The 21,079-nt window shown below is 45.4% G+C and overlaps 2 protein-coding genes across 2 annotated transcripts; one reads left to right on the plus strand and one right to left on the minus strand.

The window, feature by feature from the left end:
* The first annotated feature begins 251 nt into the window (after positions 1–251).
* On the plus strand, positions 252–4,449 carry LOC145790821 (uncharacterized). The gene is made up of 2 exons (XM_082869641.1): positions 252–3,148; positions 3,240–4,449. Exons 1-2 carry the CDS (start codon positions 2,711–2,713, stop codon positions 3,867–3,869), a joined length of 1,068 nt encoding a protein of 355 aa, XP_082725767.1. The 5' UTR covers positions 252–2,710; the 3' UTR covers positions 3,870–4,449.
* Positions 4,450–16,333: 11,884 nt separating this feature from the next.
* On the minus strand, positions 16,334–17,470 carry LOC145791634 (uncharacterized). Its single transcript, XM_082872015.1, has 2 exons — positions 17,009–17,470; positions 16,334–16,735 (listed from the first exon to the last, which is right to left on the minus strand). The coding sequence occupies exons 1-2, from the start codon at positions 17,468–17,470 to the stop codon at positions 16,334–16,336; spliced, it is 864 nt and encodes a 287-aa protein (XP_082728141.1).
* Positions 17,471–21,079: the final 3,609 nt, after the last annotated feature.

Consider the following 21,079-nt stretch of genomic DNA (forward strand, 5'->3'; position numbering starts at 1 on the left):
ATAGTAGACTTGTATGAAAATGATTTATTGGGTAAACACTCGCATGTGATGTTTGCACCAGGATAGTTGTTTGTGATTGTGGTATTAGTACACTTATCATAAGTATGCCTTGACTCACATGAACACACTATCATAGCGGTAAGCTCTTTATTATAATTGTACGGGGAGCAAATATTCCGGCGTGCCCGTATTCCTTTCTTCCAAGCTCTGTCGATGTCCGATCACCTGCGAGTCAATAAGGATGAGCTACCCGGCGGTGTGTGGCCGGAAAAACCCTCCGACGGTCAAGTTAGCACACACCTTAGAGGGAATAGAGAGAAGGGAGAGAGTGTTTGAGTGTAAGGATCTTCTTACAGAGTGTTTGTCTATCTCGTATGGGGGGCGCAGACAGGCTTATATATCTTCTGTGCCCCATATCCACTCCCTGTCATCTCCTGACACGTGGCTCTGCTATCCCATCTGTCAGCTTAAACCATGCCGTTCATCACCTGCTCTCAACTGCCTGCCAGCATAGCTGGAGCTCGGCAGCCGAGCTGCCCTACCTCGGTCATACCATGCTTCATACCTTAAGCGCCCGACCGGATAACCGAATGAAGGACCGGGCTAAGCGGCATCTCGGCAAAGCTTAGCCCGGGATCCTCCTTTGGTCGGTCTTCTCGCCGGTCAGTCAACTACCTCGGCTGACCGCGCCTTTCCGAGCGCCGGCCTCTCGGTCTGTCTGATCTCGACAATCCTCAGACCGAGCATCCTGGTCTGACCGGTCACTTCCTGGCCGAGCACCTTCTGCACGGTTCGGGGCAGCACAGTCCAAACTCTGCCCGGCCCAAGTTCTGGTAGCCCATCTCCGGGTGAACAGTCGATCATCTCGGCCCACTGCTCTGCTGGGCCCCCAACCTGTTCGGTTCATACCTCGGCCCAACGCCGGAGCATAAATCACCCTCTCAATTGCCCCTTAATTCCGTCCGCGGAAGCGTGACTGGGATTATTCACCTCGTCCGAGATAACGTTTATCCGGTCGTCAAGATGCCAAGCTTCGACCGAGCTAGTTGACGCAATTGTCCGCAGATTTGACCGGTCATATTCCTCGGCTGACCTTTTCTCGTTGAAAGTAGCTCGGTTGGCTCTTCATCTTTTCAACCCGTCGCTTCAGTCCTGCCAAAGCCATAAATGGTGACACGTGGCGGTCTGCCATTGGTCATCGGGCAGCCAACCCGCCGTTTTTGCCAGAATTTGAATTTGGGCGGTCTCTAACGCCTATACAAACTTGCCCCCCCCAGTTCCATTTTTCCTCTACTGCTGCATCCATCTCTGTCGATTCTCAGACCCAAGCTCGACTGCCATCCTGCCATTCTTCGTGTTTGGGAAGAACACCTTCGGCCCTTCACAAGTAAGATGTCCAATCTCTCTACTGTTGCTATTTACTCTTATTTTGCACACATTAGGACCCGAAAACATAGCTTTTAGGGCTTAGACCATAGAAAACGTCCTAAACCTCCCACTGTTCTTGGTGTTCTTCGTCTTCCTGAAGAACATCGAAGAACTGGGGTGAGCCGGGCTCTGGGCCTTCTTTTGATCCGAAAAGCTAGCCAAACCGGGCAAACAACGTGTTTGTTCCAATCATGGCAAAAACCGAGATAACCAAAGGGCTTGGTCGCTTAACCGGGCTAACATCAGGTCTGCTCGGGCGACCGAGCTCCTTAATCAGACAACCGAGGTAGTTTGGCCCCCTTACCGACCGAGCTGAAGTCTAGCTCTCTTAGCGAAACCACACACTTACACTTACCATCCTTTTCCTGCAGAGTCCAAGGGGACCCCTGTCATTCCTGAACCTCTCAGGACCGAGCTGCAGCAATTTATCACCGTGCCCAACCCATCAACCGGGCTATAGTAAGTCGGCCACAAATGGGGAAGTTCCGCTTCCTTGTGGATACTCCGGCCGCGCTAGCCGCTTTCAGAGAGGACTACGGCGTCCCGGCCGACGTCCATCTTGAGCTGGCCGAAGAAGAGACCACGCCTTGGGGTAGGGAGGAATGCCCCTTCACCGTGCTATCCATCGTTGAAGGGGGTCTTCGTTTCCCACTCAACCCTCTCATAACCGAGTTCCTCCGCCGAACCGGGCTGGCACCCACACAGGTGTCCACCAACACATACAGAATAATCAACGGCGTACACGAATTGAACCAACGGCTGGGCGCCAACTTAGGCCTAGCCGAGATATTAAGGCAATACACTATGGGCCACACCGGTGACGGCCTGGCTTACTACTTGAAAATAAGACCGGGCAAGGAAAAAATCGTAACCGGCACCCCGGACAAAGATATGCACGATGATGATTTCTTCTGGGTGTCCGGCAACTACGAAACAGCCGAGGTGCCGGGCTGGTTCATAAGCAAGGACTTCGGTTCTTCATGTAAGCCACTCAAACTTGCTCGGTTAACTTTATTCTTTAGTTTTACTAACCGGTTTCCCTGTTTCTTTTACAACTATCCAGGCCTTGCAAGCCAACTACCAATTCCCCAATGTCGAGGCAATTCGGGCCGTGCTTAGGTACCGTCACCGAGACTGCAACGAGTTGCTCGGCTACACACCGACTTACAGATATTCTGCTCCGCGCCGGAGTAGAGTAACTGACTTCCTCAGAGCTCCTTCGCCACCTCCCGATCCAACACTACCAGACGTCCCATTAATCCGGTTAACTGACGAGCAAGAAATGGCCAAAAGATCTCGGATCAAAAACCTTCTAACCGCGACCTCAGCCGAGATACCGAGCGTCACCACCCGTTCCCCGGCTGCCGGTCAATCGAGTGCAGCCGTCGTAGCCCTTGCTTCTCCGGCTCCAGCTGCCGTGCAATCCGCCAGAGAAGCGCGCCGGGCTGGAAAAAGACCAAGGGCGGATCCCTCCGCCGAGCTCATCACCGAGCTGACAACCGAGCATCCTGCTGAAACTCCTGCTCCCGTGCCCGCTTGGCGTCCTCAGCTGAAGCACCGGGGACAGGACATCCCGGCGACTGCATCGATCAAGGCAGACAAAGAACATTTGCTTGCCTTCGATCTCTCCAAAGCATTTCTCCTACCGGGCGACGTGGTAGGCAGTGACCACGTCCCTGACACCCGGCTGGTAAAATCTTCTGTGAAGTCGATGGCCAGGGTAAGTCGGCGTTCTTTTTAACATTTCACAGGTGTTTGCTCGGTCCTTCTTGCTCGGTCCCCTTTCTGATGTACTTTGCTTCTTTTTGCAGGCCATTCAAAAACAACATTTGGTCCTAGAGCGCATCCACCGGCTTAGGCAGAAAGCCAACGACACTGCGAGCCATGTTGAAAGCCTCCAAGCCGAGCTCGGCCGGGCTAAAGCTTCTCTCGAAATGGCCAACCATGACAATAATAGACTGCTCGGTCAGCTGGGCGCAGCCGAGAAAAAACAAAGTGAGCTTCAGGCCGAGGTTGACGCTTTGAAGAAGGCGAAGAAGAAGGCTTGCCGGGCTGCCAACAAGGCCGGGTTCAACGAGGCCGAGGAGAGCTATAAGAAGCAGGTGTTTGCAACACAAGACATCTACTTCAAGGCCGGTTGGAAGTCTGCCTGTGAACACCTCGGCCAGGGCTCTGACACCGACGTTTTTGCCAATCCTCCCAAAGCTTCACTACCGGTCTACCTCGTGCCATATGCAAATGATGTATTTACTGCGCTTCAAGCGGAGGCCGAGGAAGGACTTGAAGATGGAGAGGATGACACAGATTCTGAGGAAGAAGAGGCCGAGCTGCCTGAACAGCCCGGCAACGATGAGCCCGGCGCTCAAGAAGCAAGCCAAGCTGTTGACCTTGATGCTGATGCTGCCGAGGATGAGTTCGCCAATCTTTCCCCCTTAGTTTAGGTTTCTTTTCTTTGTATTTTTGCTTTCAATACACTTGATGTAACCGGGCTTTGTCCCCACCTTTTGTAATGAATTTCTTTATCAATGAAAAATTTTGAATTTTCGCCAAGTGTTTGCCCGGTAGTAATTAATTCCGTCTTCAGCAAACTATCTCGGTACGACTTATCATTTGAACACTTGGTCGACCGGAGTCCATAACATGGTCGACGCAGTTGAGCATAACAAAACAAATTCACGCACCGAAATATCCATCTCGGTTGTTGCTAAGTTTGGACAAGATACCATGTTGGACAAGACGCCAACTCTTCCAACCGGAGTACTTCATCACGGTTGGGAATCCCAAGTTGGACAGAACACCAACTCTTCCAACCGGAGTACTTCATCTCGGTTGGGAATCCAAAGTTGGATAAAACACTAACTCTTCCAACCGGAATACATCATCTCGGTTGGGATTCTATGTTGGACAAAACACCAACTCTTCCAACCGGAGCAAATCATCTCGGTTGGGGATCCTAAGTTGGACAAAACACCAACTCCTCCAACCGGAGCAAATCATCTCGGTTGGGGATCCTAAGTTGGACAAAACACCAACTCTTCCAACCGGAGCAAATCATCTCGGTTGGGGATCCTAAGTTGGACAAAACACCAACTCCTCCCACCGGAGCAAATCACCTCGGTTGGGGATCCTAAGTTGGACAAAACACCAACTCCTCCAACCGGAGCAAATCATCTCGGTTGGGGATCCTAAGTTGGACAAAACACCAACTCTTCCAACCGGAGCAAATCGTCTCGGTTTTAAACATTAAAAGAACAATCCGAGTGCTAATGCAAAATGACTTCTATAATTTGACAAAAAGAATTACATTCTGCTTTGCAAGCCAAAAAATTGCTTTACAAAAAAGAGGAAAGTAAAAAGCTTAAAAATAATACAATTTCAAGTTGGCCGCATTCCATGGCCGGGGTATGGCTCTTCCCTCTAGATCCTCCAAGTGGTAAGCCCCCTTGCCCGCCAGACCAGTGATCTTGTAAGGTCCTTCCCAATTTGCCCCTAGTTTGCCTTCTCCTGGCACCAGGGTGTTGCCCATAATTTTCCTCAAAACCCAATCCCCAACTTTGAACGGTCTGGGGTGCACTGTCTTGTTATACTTCTTGGAGAGCTCTTGTTGGTAAGCGGCAACATGGATGAGGGCTTTCTCCCGGCGCTCTTCCGCTAAGTCCAACTCCAAGGCAATAGCCTCGGCATTTAGCTCGGGCTCAAAACTCTCAGTTCTGAGGGTGGGCATTTCAACTTCCAAGGGTATGACCGCCTCCATGCCATAAGCCAAAGCAAATGGAGTTTCCCCGGTCGAACGTCGCGGGGTTGTTCGATATGCCCAAAGGACGCTCGGTAATTCTTCAGCCCACTTGCCCTTAGCCTTTTCCAACCGTTTCTTCAACCCATCCAGTATAGTCTTGTTTGATGCTTCGGCTTGACCATTGGACTGCGGGTAGGCCGGGGTGGAGTTGTAGAATTCTATCTTTAGATCTTCACAGAATCCTCTGAATAGGCGACCGTCAAACTGGGTACCGTTGTCAGAGATCAAAATCTTGGGGACGCCAAACCGCGTGACAATGTTCTGCCAGACAAATCGCTTCACGTCTTTTTCTTTGATGGTTGCCAAGGGCTCAGCTTCAACCCACTTTGTGAAGTAATCTGTGGCCGCGATGAAGAATTTCCGGTTGCCCGGTGCTGTTGGCAACGGTCCCACTATATCTAGCCCCCACATGGCGAAAGGCCAAGGACTGGTGAGGGGAAGAAGTTCCCTGGCAGGCTGGTGGATCTGATGAGCGAATTTTTGGCATTTCTCGCACTTGCGGACATATTTTTGGGCGTCGGCCTGCATGCACGGCCACCAGTATCCCTGCGAAATAGCTCGGTAAGCCAAGGACCGTCCCCCGACGTGGCTGCCACAACTGCCTTCATGAATTTCAAACAAGAAGGCCTCCACACTGTTCGGGTGCACGCACTTGAGATAAGGACCGGTGAAGGACTTCTTATACAACGCGCCTGATGGAGAGAGCCAAAACCGCTCGGACTTCACCCGGATTTTGTGTGCTTCTTTCTTGTCCGCTGGAAGAGTCCGGTCTCTGAGGAACGAGATCAATGGGTCCATCCATGAAGGACCTAGCTCGGCGCAGAGTACATCCGTCTGCCCGGCGTTTTCAATGCTTGGCCGCGGAAGAAAGTCAATCAACAGGGGGTTTGGAGATGTGCTATCTACCATGGAAGCGAGGCCGGCGAGTTCATCAGCCCGGCTGTTTTCTTCCCGGCCAATCTGCTGGACTCTGATTGCCTCAAACTGCTTGATATGGTCCCTGACCAGAGCTTGGTACTTCGCCATCCTGTCGTCCTTCGCTTCATAAATCCCGGAAACTTGATTAACCACAAGCTGGGAATCACTATATACCAGAAGCTCGGCAGCCTTCATTTGGATTGCGCTCTTGAGCCCAGCAAGAAGCGCCTCGTACTCAGCCTCGTTGTTAGATGCCGGGAAGCCGAGTGTGATAGAATGCTCTATGGTTAGGCCGTCCGGGGATATAAGTACAATACCTAGGCCGGCACCATGGCGGTTGGACGCTCCATCAACAAAAAGCTTCCACATGTCCCCCACGAAAAGCTTCCAGCAGTCAGATGGGTCCTGAGAGTTGCGAAGGGCAATGGGATCACAACTGCTCGGCTGTGCGGTGTCAAGTTTGGTGTTGACCGGTTCAAAGTCAGTGCCCCTTGGTGATTCGACACCGGACTCAGCAAGTCGGTCCGTAATGCCCAAGTCCGTAGGCGAAACACCAGGTTGCGGTGTGAAGCCGGCCGCAGGTTCTGAGCTGCCTGGAACCATTCCTTCCCCCCTTGAGGATTCGGCACCGGACTCAGCAAGTTGATTCAGAATGCCCAAGTCCGTAGGCGAATCATCAAGTTCTGAGCTGCCTGGAGCCATTCCTTCCCCCCTTGAGGATTCGGCACCGGACTCAGCAAGTCGGTCCGTAATGCCCAAGTCCGTAGGCGAATCATCAAGTTCTGAGCTGTGTGGAACCATTCCTTCCCCCCTTGGTGATGCGGTACCGGACAGAGTGGATGGGTTGGTGATACACAACTCCGTCATCGCAACACCGGGAGGTATTACCGTGCAAACTGAGGGAATTTCGATGATGCGCGCTAACTCCGCGGCGCGACCTTCTGCAAATAGTAGTTCCTCGGTTGGCATTGTGGGCGTCTCATCATCTGCCCCGGCAATGACGACCGGGCATACCGGATGAGTGCCAGGTGAGAACTCGGCAACAAAATCGGCCAAGGTTTGGGCTTTGATTGCGGTGCGCGGCTGGAACTTCACATCAAACTGTCCCAACTCGACCGCCCATTTTAATATTCGGCTGGAAAAGTCTGCGCGCTCAAACAAGGCCTTGAAAGGGAACTCGGTCAGTACGACGATGGTATGGGCGTGGAAATAATGTGCCAATTTCCTCGAAGCCATCATCAGTGCCAACGCTAGTTTTTTCAGCGGCAAGTACCTCGTCTCAGCCGGCAGAAGGGTCTTACTTACGTAAAAAATTGGGAGGTGCTTAATTCCTTCAGCCCGGACTAACACCGCACTTACTGCGTGCTGGGAGACGGCAAGGTAAAGGTAGAGTTCCTCACCGGGCTCTGGTGTAACCAACAGCGGCGGAGAAGACAAATAATCTTTGAGCTCAGCCAAAGCTCGGTCACACTCGTCATCCCATGAGAATTTTGACTTCAATGCTTGAAAGAAAGGGCGGCAGCGATCTGATGACCGGCTTATAAATCGATTAAGCGCGGCGGCCATACCGACCAGATGCTGTACGTCCTTGGCCGAGCTAGGTTGTTTCAATTCTTGCACGGCTTTGATCTGAGTAGGGTCTGCTTCGATGCCTCGGTTCGTGACTAAGAATCCCAAAAATTTCCCGGATCCCACGCCAAAGGTACACTTCGAGGCGTTCAAGCGCAGCTTGTGCTTCTTAAGAACGGCGAACATCTCGGCTAAGTCGGACAGATGGTGTGCCTCATGTCGGCTCTTTACCACCATATCATCGATGTAAGCCTCCATTGTCCGGCCGAGCAAAGGAGCGAACATTTTGGTCACCATCCTCTGAAAGGTTGCCCCGGCGTTTTTCAAACCAAATGGCATAACTCGATAGCAGAAGAGTCCCCTTGGAGTCGTGAAAGAGGTGATTTCTTGGTCAGGCCCATGCATGGCAATCTGGTGATAGCCGCGGTATGCATCCAAGAAACTGAGCCGACTGTGTCCAGCCGTCAAATCCACTAGCTGGTCAATGCGCGGCAAAGGGAAGCTGTCTTTTGGACAAGCTCGGTTGACTGTCTTATAGTCGACACAAACTCGCCATTTTCCATTTTTCTTGGGCACCACTACCGTGTTGGAAATCCACCGAGGGTAGTGCACTTCCTGTATTGCTCGTGCCTCAAGCAAGTTCTTTACCTCCTCTGCTACTACCTCGGCGTGATGCAGCGCCGATCGCCTTGTTCGCTGGATGACTGGCTTTGCTCCAGGGAAGACATTGAGGTGATGGCAGATAAAGCTTGGGTCAAGACCAGGCATGTCATAGGGCGACCATGCAAAGACTTCGATGTTCGCCATTAAAAACTCGATCATCTCGGTTCTCTCCATGGCCGAGAGACTTGAACCGAGCAAGAAGAACCTGTCCGGGTGCTCGGCATCAATCCGCACCTCAACTAATTCTTCAACTGCCTTGTCTTCTACTTTGGTGCCAACATCATCCAAGACACTCTGGTCCTCCGGTCCCTCGATCATTTGAACGAATCCTTTGGCAGCCCGGCTCCCGTTGACCGCCACGAAGCACTGCTTGGACATGACCTGATCACCCCAAATCTCCTCGATTGCCCCCATAGCCGAGGGGAATCTCATCACCTGGTGGTAGGTCGATGCTACGGCTTGCATGGCGTGAAGCCATCCTCTTCCAAGGATAAGGTTGTATGTTGAAGGCACTTGTAGCACCCAAAACTCCACTTGCTGGACCACGGATCCCGCTTTGACCGGCAGGATAATCTTTCCCAATGGCCACTCCGGCTGCGAGTTAAATCCAACCAGTGGCGAAGTGGCCGGTGCCAAGTCTGTCTCACGAAGTTTGAGCTGTTTGAACGCATCATAATACATGATCTCGACCGAGCTTCCCTGATCGATCAAGATCCGTCTAACATCAAATTCTTTGACGCGTAGTGTTACGACAAGAGCATCGTTGTGCGGCGTCTGGATACGCTCTAAATCCCTTGAGGTGAAGCTGATCACGTCTTTCTCCTCTGTCTTCCCCCTTTTGATGGCAGGCTGTACTGACAAAACTTCCCTCATGTGCTCTGCCTTCTTGATCATGCCCCGGAGTTCGCAGACACGCTCCGGTTCCACGATGCCGTGAATGACATTAATGACTCCTTGTGGTGGTGCATCTCGGTCGTCCTGTCCCCTGGGATCAACCGGAGCCTGATTTGGTTTCACTCCGCCATCAATGTAAAGGTCCAGATGCCCGGCCGCAACCAATTCTTCCAAATGTTGTCGCAAAGGCAAACAATCCTCAGTCCGGTGGCCCCTCTCCCGGTGAAACGTACAACGATACCGCGGGTTGTACCCCTTTTGTCCATCGCCCAACTTAGCAGGAAACCGGACATACTCCTCGTCTCGGATTTCGCTAAGTATGCGATAGATTGGAATCTTAAAGACCGTGGTTATGCCAGTCCTTGCCTTCATTCTCCTGTTTGCGTCCTCAACGTCATCACGGGGGTAGTCATCCCGGTCATTCCGACGTCCTCTACCCCGGTTTTTTCGATTTGAACCTCGGTCTGATTCCTCTGCCCGGTCATTTGAGCGGCTGGACTCTTGCCCAACTGCGTGCACCTTGCCTGCTGTCTTCTTGTCTGTTCCGACCGGAGTGGCCTTCACGGTGGAAGCCGACGCATCATCCTCTACTCGGATGTGCTCGTTGATGCGCTGCATGAGCTGGCCCATGGAAGTCGGTTGGTGCATGGTAAGCGAGTCCCGCAGTCTATGTCCGACCGGGAGACCGCGCTTGTACTGCGTGATAGCAAGGTTGACCGGGCAGTCTAAGATCTCGTTGAAGGTTTCCCAATACCTTGAATTGTACGCCTTCAGTGTGTCGCACGGTTCCATCTTGACACTCAGCAAGTGATCAACTTCCTTTGGTGTTTTTGTGTTGGTTTTGAAGCGCGTAACAAACGCCTCGGCCAACTGATGCCACCTTTGTATACTCCCTTCCGGCAACCTCTCGAACCACTTTAAGCCCAGCTCGCCTAAACTTGACGGGAAGATTAGGCACATAAGTCCGTCATTGCGCCGATGTCCGGCCATAACCTGTCGGAAGTGGCTCACATGCATGTACGGATCGGTCTTCCCGTCGTAAAGTGTGAACTTAGGCTGATGGAAGCCCGCTGGAAGCGGCGTTGTTTCTATTTCCTGGGAGAAAGGAGTGGCATTCAACCTTGCCAAGTCTGTATCTTCGAATATCGGCACTGCCTGGCGGGGTGGAGGCATTCCGACCTCCTCGCTGGCATGAACCCCGTAGGAGAGCCGCTGGAAAGCAGGTATTCTCTGAGCTTCGCGTCGGCGAGCCCGCTCCCTTAATACTGCCCGTAAGTCCTCTGACTGAGCTGAATAAGAATACCTCGACGTCGTCGCCGGACGTGAGGGTTTGTAGGTGCTGTCTTGCGCGCTGGACTTTTCTGCACGCACGTCGGAATCACCAACCTGGTAACTTCTGGTGATAGATATGGACTGAGTATGTCGTTGGCTCTGTCCGCCTGAACGGCGGGATAGGGTGCGCTCACTGTGGTCTCCCACTCCAGCTACACCTTTCCCTTTGACATGACGTTTAAGATCCTCCATCTCCGCCGCCATCCGCCTGATGACAGCGTCTTGGTCCCTTAACTTGCTTTCCAGTCGCCTGGCGTGTGAGTCTCTCCGCCGGTGACCGTCTGGACTCCGAGAATGCCCATGACTCCTTCCGCGCTTATCCCGCGTGTCTCCTGACTGTCCTCCAGTGGGCGTCCCCAACTCAGCCATTGGATGGACGGCAGGTGGTCCCTCTCTCCTTCGGGTATACTCCGGGGTGGCTCCATCGATGACGGACAACGGGAACTCGTCGTTGTTCGCCATGGACGGCGATCAGATGAACCTGGAAGACAAGGTTTTGTCTGTCAAGATTCCCACAGACGGCGCCAATTGTACGGGGAGCAAATATTCCGGCGTGCCCGTATTCCTTTCTTCCAAGCTCCGTCGATGTCCGATCACCTGCGAGTCAATAAGGATGAGCTACCCGGCGGTGTGTGGCCGGAAAAACCCTCCGACGGTCAAGTTAGCACACACCTTAGAGGGAATAGAGAGAAGGGAGAGAGTGTTTGAGTGTAAGGATCTTCTTACAGAGTGTTTGTCTATCTCGTATGGGGGGCGCAGACAGGCTTATATATCTTCTGTGCCCCATATCCACTCCCTGTCATCTCCTGACACGTGGCTCTGCTATCCCATCTGTCAGCTTAAACCATGCCGTTCATCACCTGCTCTCAACTGCCTGCCAGCATAGCTGGAGCTCGGCAGCCGAGCTGCCCTACCTCGGTCATACCATGCTTCATACCTTAAGCGCCCGACCGGATAACCGAATGAAGGACCGGGCTAAGCGGCATCTCGGCAAAGCTTAGCCCGGGATCCTCCTTTGGTCGGTCTTCTCGCCGGTCAGTCAACTACCTCGGCTGACCGCGCCTTTCCGAGCGCCGGCCTCTCGGTCTGTCTGATCTCGACAATCCTCAGACCGAGCATCCTGGTCTGACCGGTCACTTCCTGGCCGAGCACCTTCTGCACGGTTCGGGGCAGCACAGTCCAAACTCTGCCCGGCCCAAGTTCTGGTAGCCCATCTCCGGGTGAACAGTCGATCATCTCGGCCCACTGCTCTGCTGGGCCCCCAACCTGTTCGGTTCATACCTCGGCCCAACGCCGGAGCATAAATCACCCTCTCAATAATCTCTAGTGTACATTATTGATAATTGCTAGTGTTGTAGGAAAGAATAAATGACTAGCCTTGATTCTCAAAATAAATAAAAAAAAAACAATAAAAAAAATAACAAACACTTGACTCATTTGGGTTCGTAGCATTTTTAACTTGAGTTATTAAGCCCATAGGAGTGTCTTTACACCTAGTGTCCTAAAACCGTCTGGTTTGGAAGTCATTAACCCAATACTTGCCACATGGGTTAATTAGAAAGTTTAAGGGACCTAGACATTGCATAGTTAAGGACAATAAGGAAATTGACTTGTTCGGATTCGTAGCCTTTTCAACTCGAGTTATTAAGCCCGTATGGGTGTCTTCACACCTAGTGCCCTAAAACCGTCTGGTTTGGGAGTCATTGGCCCAATGCTTGTTACATGGGTTGATTAGAAAACTTAATGGATCAGGACATTGTATAGTTTTTTTTTTTTTTTTTAAAAAAAACATTTTGAGAATTCTGATTACAAAAGTTTAAACTTGTCTGTATATGTTAGGGGTTTACTATCATAATCTAATTTTCTTTGCACTAAATTGAAACGTACTATGGTGAATTAGGTTCTAATTTCTTATCCCAAATATTAAATTCTAACTTTATAGTTTACTGATTCAGACATGTTTAATTCCTATTCTCCATGCATCTGTTCATATAACTACAAGACAAATAATACATGGCAAATAACACGTCACGTAATTAACATAAAACACATAATCAAGACTAATCACATAATTCAGCAAGTAATTATGGTGGTGGTTGTTACAATTTAATTATGAATAATTAACTTCTCATTATTACTTGTATTATATTGTTACAAAAAATTTCACGTATTGTTTTTGTGATATCTTATATATGTCAATGTCTACATATATAAATAAATATATAATATAAATGTAAATTTATATTTATATATGTCATTGTATTCATACATTATCAATTTGTAATACTATATTACCATTGAATACTTTAATTTTCTAATATGTATTACTTTATTAATATAATTATAATTGCTTTGAAAAAACTACGGAATTGTGTATTATTCTTCTATCAATTTATGTTTAATACACATATACATACATGTCATACAAATAATTGTTCACAACAAATTATTTTAATAACAAACCAATTGTGATTTTGGACTTTTTTGCAATATTGATTCCGTTAACGGCTTGTGTTGAAAAGTTAAAATTGACCTTCCTTAAATATATAGGTTTTGTCTATATAGTTCTCATTTTCACATGTCACAATTGAAAGAAAGAAGGTTTGGGGAAAGTTTTCTAAGGTTTTAATTTTGGTTCTCAATTGGGATAACGGTTAACGATTAAGGAGGGTAACGAAAAAAAGTGAAGTCAACTCACACAAAATAGCAAAAAAAAATGAAGCGTATGTGATAGCTTCCATATATGATATTTTTCAGAGGATTTTCTCAAAGTTACATTTCATTTATGGAACATGCTTATGTGTTATATATTTCTATTACATACTTGAAATACAAATATATTTTTTTAAATATATATATATATATATATATATATATATTTCTATGTTTTCTTGTGTGCTTTTGTTTTTGTATTTTTCTACTTTGCTAGTTGCTTCTTAATGATTTTTACATGTTTGTTAATGCTTGTGGCCCATAGCAGTACAATAAGGAAAAGGGTTTGCTGTATTTTTCTTACATTCACACATGTTTTTTAGAACCTTAGGTCAAGTACTTCCATTACCTCCATTTTGCTTGATGAACAACTTGGCATTTACATAAATTTTAAAAACAAAAAATAAAAAAATAATAGTTTATAATTAAATCAATTACTCAATAGTTAATAATAACAATCATACTATATACATATATGATTTCTAAAATTTAAATTAAAATAGAATAATAAATAAATAAATTATAGTAGCTCACCTGGAGATCTTCTAGATGGGTTCCTCTGCGTAGGTTTATTGGCAAACAGCAACAATGCATTGTTTCATTACATAGATATATGTGGGGGCATTTATGTTTTGTTGTTGTTGTCGTTGTTGTTTTTTTTTTTTTTTTTTTTTTTTTTTGATCAACAAAAATAAAACTTTATTGAATTAGAACTAAGGAAAAGATCCTTACATCTGAAATCAATGAAGGAACAAAAAAGTCGTGCTACTAGCATCATAGTGAACTTTACTCATCCCAACTAGATTGGCACAAAAAAGCCACCCAATCATGTTCTAACACAAGCCAAAAACTAGTTGGAGAGAATCCAACCAGTAGAAAACCAAAATAGAACAACACGACAACCAGATACCAAAATCAACACAGTAGCATCAAGCAATACAGAACAACACAGCAACAACAGCCTCGCAAAACAAAGAGGTAGACAACAGCAACCACTATAACCTAGAACAAAGAGATAGGCAGCAACAACCACAACTCAAAGCCCCCTGATAGATTTCAAACTAAAGAGCAAGTCATTGACTGAAAAAACCACCCCCTTAATTAGTATGGTACTTAACCAAAAAAGCAATATGCAACTTGATGGACTCACAGACACCACACCAGTTAACCTGTGAACCAGAAAATTTGATTTCATTCCTAGCCTTCCACACATACCACATGACCACAGATGACAGCGCATCCCACATACATTTAAGCATTTTCTTAAATTTAAAACCACTCCACCAATCCAGAAGCTGAGATATGCTCTGAGGCATAACCCACACCAAGCTCCACCACTTAACCACTTCGGACCAAATGCACCAAGCAAACTGACAATGGAGAAGGACATGACTTACATTTTCATCACTAGAATGACAAAAGCAGCACAAATAGGAGCCATTGGGATCTAAAACACCAATACTCTGCATAAACATAAAAGTTTCTAATCTACCTCTCCATGCCAACCAACATGTGAACTGCATTTTTGGAGAAGAGATACCCTTCCACAACAACCTAGGCACCACTACACCTGAGCTATCATTGGAGGAAAGCCACTCATAAGCTGATTTCACTGAATAGACCCCTGAGGTACCAAAAGTCCTCACCAATTTATCCTCTACACCAGATCTTAATACTGGGACAGAGTTAAGGACATGAACAAGAGCAGATAAATCTGCAGATTCTCAAGAATAAAGGTTTCTTCTGAAGTTTAACACCCACCTAGATGATGAAGATCTTCTACTGAAAATATTAAGAACAGGTGCTTCTTTATCCTGAGAAAGCATATACAATCTAGGGAAAGCTAACTTCAAACAACCAGCATCAATCCATGAATCATTCCAAAAAGAGCACCTATAACCGTCACCTAAATCAATACTAATGTGGGAGTGCAAAAAATCAAAGAAAATAGGCCTGGAAACAACTACTGACAGTATGTTAGTCCAAACTCTAGAGCCAAAAATTTGAAGATCATATGGAGGCAACCAAGACTTTGGAGCATACTTATATTTATTGCAAATAATGTCTTTCCAAAGAGCCTTCTCCACACACCCAAACCTCCACCACCACTTAGCCAAAAGACATAAATTCACATCTCTAATCTTCCTAATACCAAGACCACCAACTCTTAAATCTTTAGTAACTTCAGACCACTCAACCAAATGCACATTTTTCTTAAGGTCAGAACCCCCCCATAAAAAGGAGGCTTGAATACGATCAAGATCTTTGGCAACTCCTCCAGGGATCTTAAACAAAGATAAATAGTAGACAGGGAGGTTGATCAACATAGATTTAATCAAAGATAATCTGCCACCAAAAGACAAATGCCTTCTCTTCCAGTTGGCAAGCTTAACTTTAAACTTCCTAACAATAGGGGCCCATGTTGATTTAATTCTAGGACTAGCACCAAGAGGTAGACCCAAAAAAAGAAATAGGAAGCACAGCTTTGGAACAATTGAGGATATCAGCAGCCTGATCCAGTAATTCCTCCTCCACACTAACACCAATAACCGAACTTTTACTGTAATTAATCTTTAGACCAGAAACAACTTCAAAGCATCGAAGCAACCTCTTGATACAAAGAATTTCCTCCTGATTGGCCTCACAGAATAAGATGGTGTCATCTGCGAATTGAAGGTGTGACACTTTTTCCAAACCATTCCCAATAACAGCCCCCTTGAAGACTTCCAACTCTCTAGCCCTCAAAATCAAAATATTCAGACCTTCCACAACCATATTAAATAAAAAAGGAGAGAGAGGATCCCCTTGCCTTAAACCTCTTTCAAGTACAAACTCATCTGTAGGGCTTCCATTAACTAAAACAAAAATTCTAGCCTTGGAAACGCAACTTTTGATCCAATTCCTCCATTTAAGACCGAAATGAAAACTTTCCATTAGATTAAATAAGAAATTCCAATTTACACAATCATATGCTTTCTCAAAATCAATTTTAATAATCACCCATTTCTTCTTTTTACTCCTTCACCAATCTAAGACCTCATTTGCGACAAGCACCCCATCAAGAATGAATCTCCCCCCAAAAAAAGCTGACTGTGAGGGGCTAATAATAGATGGAATAATTAGTTTTAGCCTGCTAGATAACACTTTGGCAAGAATCTTGTACATGGAACCAATAAGACTAATTGGTATGTAGTCATTGAGGCTATTGGGGTTCTCAGTCTTGGGAATGAGAGCACTAAAAGAAGAAATAAGACCAGAGGCCAGCTTTCCATTAGCAAAAAACTCTTTAAAAAATAGCATGATATCCCCTTTCATAAATTTCCAGCACTTCCTAATAGCTAAAAGATTAAAGCCATCTGGCCCAGGGGCCTTGTTCCCATCACAGGCCTTCAGAGCACTCCAAACCTCTGACTCTGTGAACTCCTTTTCAAGATCAAGAACTTGGGACCCATCTAAGGTTTGAAATACCCCCTATTTTTGGCCTAACCTTCCATGATTCTGAAAAGCACTCTTAAAATGATTCTAGACATGTCTTTTTACTACTGATGGATCATCAACCACCACTCCATTTGCTACCACTGAGTTAATGAAATTAATGTTCTGCCGACATTTAACCATAAAATGGAAATACCTCGTATTTTTATCACCTTTGAGAGCCTAGTCTTGTCTGGATTTCTGAAACCAAAACCACTCTACCCTCTTACTTAACTTCCAAATTAACTCCTTCAACTCTACTTTTCTGGATATCTCAGCTGCCAATAACTCTCTAGACTCAGCTAGTAGGTCCAGCTGATAGAACTCCTCCTCAGCAAGTTTTAGTTGGGATGTAAGGTTTCCAAAAATAGATACAAGCCAAACCTTTTTAGACAAACTATAACCAGCCAACCCATCAACCTCTGCTTCAAGCCAAACCTTTGCAACCATTGGCAAAAAACCAAAATGGAAAAACCAACAGTTCATGAACCTAAAAAGTTTAGGACCCCAGTCCCTACTATCTTCCTTTAGAATAATAGGACAATGATCAAACACAGACCTAGGCAGCCCCCAACATTTAAAGTTGAAAACAGCAAGCCAATCAGAGTCTAATATGAACCTATCAATGCGACTCCATTTACCATTTTCACTGGAATTGCTCCAAGCGAACCTTCTCCCTAACATTGACAGCTCCACCCCTTCAGACTTGTCAAGAACTCATTAAAATCCTGTATACCTACATTTCTCCTGGAACAACCAACCCTCTCACTTATACACCTAATCTCATTAAAATCGCCCCCAATGCACCAAGGATTGGGAAACAATGGCTTGATCCTGATAAACAAATCCCATAAATCCCTTCTCTTTACAACATCATTAGGAGCATAGAGATTGACTAACACTCCTTCAAACTCAGATTTAATCTTGCCAGCTAACATAATAAATTCCTAGAACAGCAACTACTATGAAGTAAGAAGACTCATGGATTCCAAATGCACAAAAGACCACCAGCAAAGCCATTTGCACCAACTTCCAAAAACTCAAATCTATCAAAAGGCCAAACGGATCTCACTATATTAGGACTAATAACTTATCTCTTGGTTTCTTGAAAAAATACCATATCCACTTTCTCATCTTTAAGAACTTTCCTAATTTTCCTCCTTTTAACCTCCCTCCCCAAACCTCGAATATTCCCGGACAGAAGATGCATAATAAAATAATAAAAAAACTCCAACACTCCCAAAACAAGCAAAAACTTACCTGATTTGCTGGTGCCTCCTTTGCTCAATACTTGCCACATCTTGCCTTTCCAGATCGGCGATTCTGTTAAGCACAACATCCTCCTAATCATCAAAATCAATACCCAAAGCTTTACCCAACTGCACAGTTGCTTGAGTTTCATTAAGAATAATTCGACCACTGCTAGACCCCAACTTAGAAGATGAAGCCAACGAAAATGCCGCAATCACATCTTTAAGAGAGGCTCCCTTCTTAGTAGTGGTCAGCTGATTACGGCTCCTCTGCCTAGCAGGTTTCAAACCGCCCTTAATCACTTTCACTGGAACCGAATTCTTGCATCCCTTAGCTTTGATTTGGTCTGCAAATTGATCGTGATCTTAGCACCAAATGTGCTTCTAGAGATATCCTCTTCCACCGACCCAACCGAAGCATCCTCTATGACCCCTACCTTTAAATTTTCCCCAATATTAAGAGGCTCAACCCCCAAATTCTGGTCCACCTCTTCAATATCAATAACAGTGCACCTTTTACCAAGATAAGGCCCAACAAAAGTAGGTTCACCCAACACTACTTCTAAATTCAACCCAGGTTGAGGCCCAATAGATCTACTAATACTCCTCATGAAGTCTACCTGAGATCTAACAAAACCCAAATCATTATCAGGCCTATCACAATTCAAAATCCTTCTCCCCTCATGATCACAAGCCTCTAGTTGAAGAGCATGCTTTGAGCTAGATTCAGTAATAGCCGACACCGAGTCCCAATGCCCATGCGTGCCAGACACATCGACTCCAACTTCCTTCTGGAAGGAAAGAAACTACACTACCTCATCATTACCCACCACTTCTTCTTGACTCTTCTCTTTCCTACTTCTGCCGCCGGCAACTGAAAATTCTGATCGACAATCGACAATCGAACTGAGACCCCACTTCTACCCAATCTCCTCCGCGAAATCCAAACTTGACAACCCTTTTTTCACAGAAATAACAAACTGCTTGTTATGACAATCCACTGACACCTTAGAGTTAATGGTCTCCATAACTCTGGTGTGCACTAGAATTCTCCCACAAACCAGTGAATTTGAATCCAAGGAATCGAATCTAATGGTATCTCCCCACTAGTTTCCAATCCTTTGAAACGTACTAGGATTCCACACATGAAACGGAATATCGAAGCAGTGTAACCAAACGAGACGAGAGGGTTCTAATACAAAATCCTCCCCCCAAGATCTAATTTCCTCGCACAAATCCTGTATAATCACAGCAACAGAACTGAATTCCTTATCAAGTTCAACCTTGCACCCAAAGAAAAGGAGCACAATGTTACCACCTCCAAACCGAATGGAGATGTTGTGATTATATTTTTTCACTAATGCTTCTAAACTACCCACCAAAGTCAAGGACTTCAAACGGACAATCATAGTACTATCTAACCAATCACAACCTTCATCTGAGGTCAAGACCTTCAAGCAACTAGTGTCTTCAACACCTTTTTGTTTCACAACATCCACGAAGGATTTGCCTCCCCTTAAGATAGTAATCTTACTATTAACCTCAAGGGACTTGACTTGTCCACCCAAAGGCACTGCATTACTGGTGAAAACATCGTTCCGACCATTGCTTTTAACATAGTCTGCAAGCTTGACCATCAACTCTTTGTTATCGCACCACACCCCATTAGTCTTCTGGATTGCTAACCCCGCTTCACAATCATACCTTACAAATCCAAACTTCGTCCCCACTCTACTCTTCTTGTAGGGTATAAACACATGGCGGACAACTCTGAACTTCGAATACATCCTGAACAGCCTTTTCGGATCCATCTCAGCGGGCAAGTTATCCACTAAGATTGTAATGAGATTACTAGCAAAAGCCCTGCAATTTTGGCCCAAATCCCTTCTCTTGTAGAGCATTGGCTGCCACCCTCCACCAAAACTCCTACCCTCTCTCATTGCAAAGAAAAACTTCAAAGCTCACCCTTTAGTCTTGTTGTTGTTGTTTATTTGCTTGTTTGTTTTTTTGTTTTTTTTGTTTTTTTTTTTGTTATAACTAGTTTTGGAGGAAAACAATTATTTTTTCAGTAGACTTGTGTCAAAGGCGCGTACACTTCAAATATATGAAGTCGGATGGAATAGTTAACGGCAACAGTTTAATCCAAAACCACAAGAGGGGTAAGTGGTTATTTCCAAATGATAGGGGGTAAAGTACAACTAGGAAACTGCAAAATATCACCTAATTTGCTTAAATCGCACCGACCCGCACCAATCCATTAACCACAGATTAAATTTTAAAATTTATAATCCGTTTTCAAAATCGATCTGTTCTGCTATAGTTAATAAATAAATATTTTTTAACCTCTAATGAAATATCTAAGTAAAAATGAGTGTGAGAAAGATTTAATATGTGAAATTTGTTACAAATTAGTAGTTATATATATGAAAAATATTATATAAAATTAGTTTGTGTTATATATATAAAAAAAATATCATATAAATTAGTGTTACATATTATGCAAATGCTTGATAATTAGTTAAGAATATTCTTCACTCCGTCACAAATTGCGACTTGGTTATTTGCCACTACGCCAATCTATCATTTGATTTATAATTTTATCCTCAAATCGTCTGAACTGTACCGCACACACCCCGAAGTGCAACTGGTCTAAACAATATGGGAGAGATAGGATTTTGCCCTTCTTTTAATAAAGTTAAAAAATCGAAACTAATGCAAATGTTGTGAAAATAGAGAAAAAGAAAGAAAGAAAAAAAAAGAAGAAGTCATATATACATTTCAGACTAAAATGGATGGCACTATTATTTTTTTCATTTACATGTCTAACAATTTTTTGCTGAAATAAAAATAAGTATTATGTAAATTAAAATCTTAAAAGAATTCAATATAATTATGTCAAATTTGTAAGCTATATTTTCTCTAGGCTACAAGAAAGTCAGTGTAATTTACTTACCAAAAAAAAAAAAAATACAAATGGAAATGGAAATGGATAGAAGCATTTTGTTTTTCACTAATCTAAACATAAAATTTTTTATAATTTTTT

This window comes from Camellia sinensis, chromosome 5 (genome assembly GCF_055761805.1).
Source record: "Camellia sinensis isolate YWXY chromosome 5, ASM5576180v1, whole genome shotgun sequence".
Lineage (NCBI taxonomy): Eukaryota > Viridiplantae > Streptophyta > Magnoliopsida > Ericales > Theaceae > Camellia > Camellia sinensis.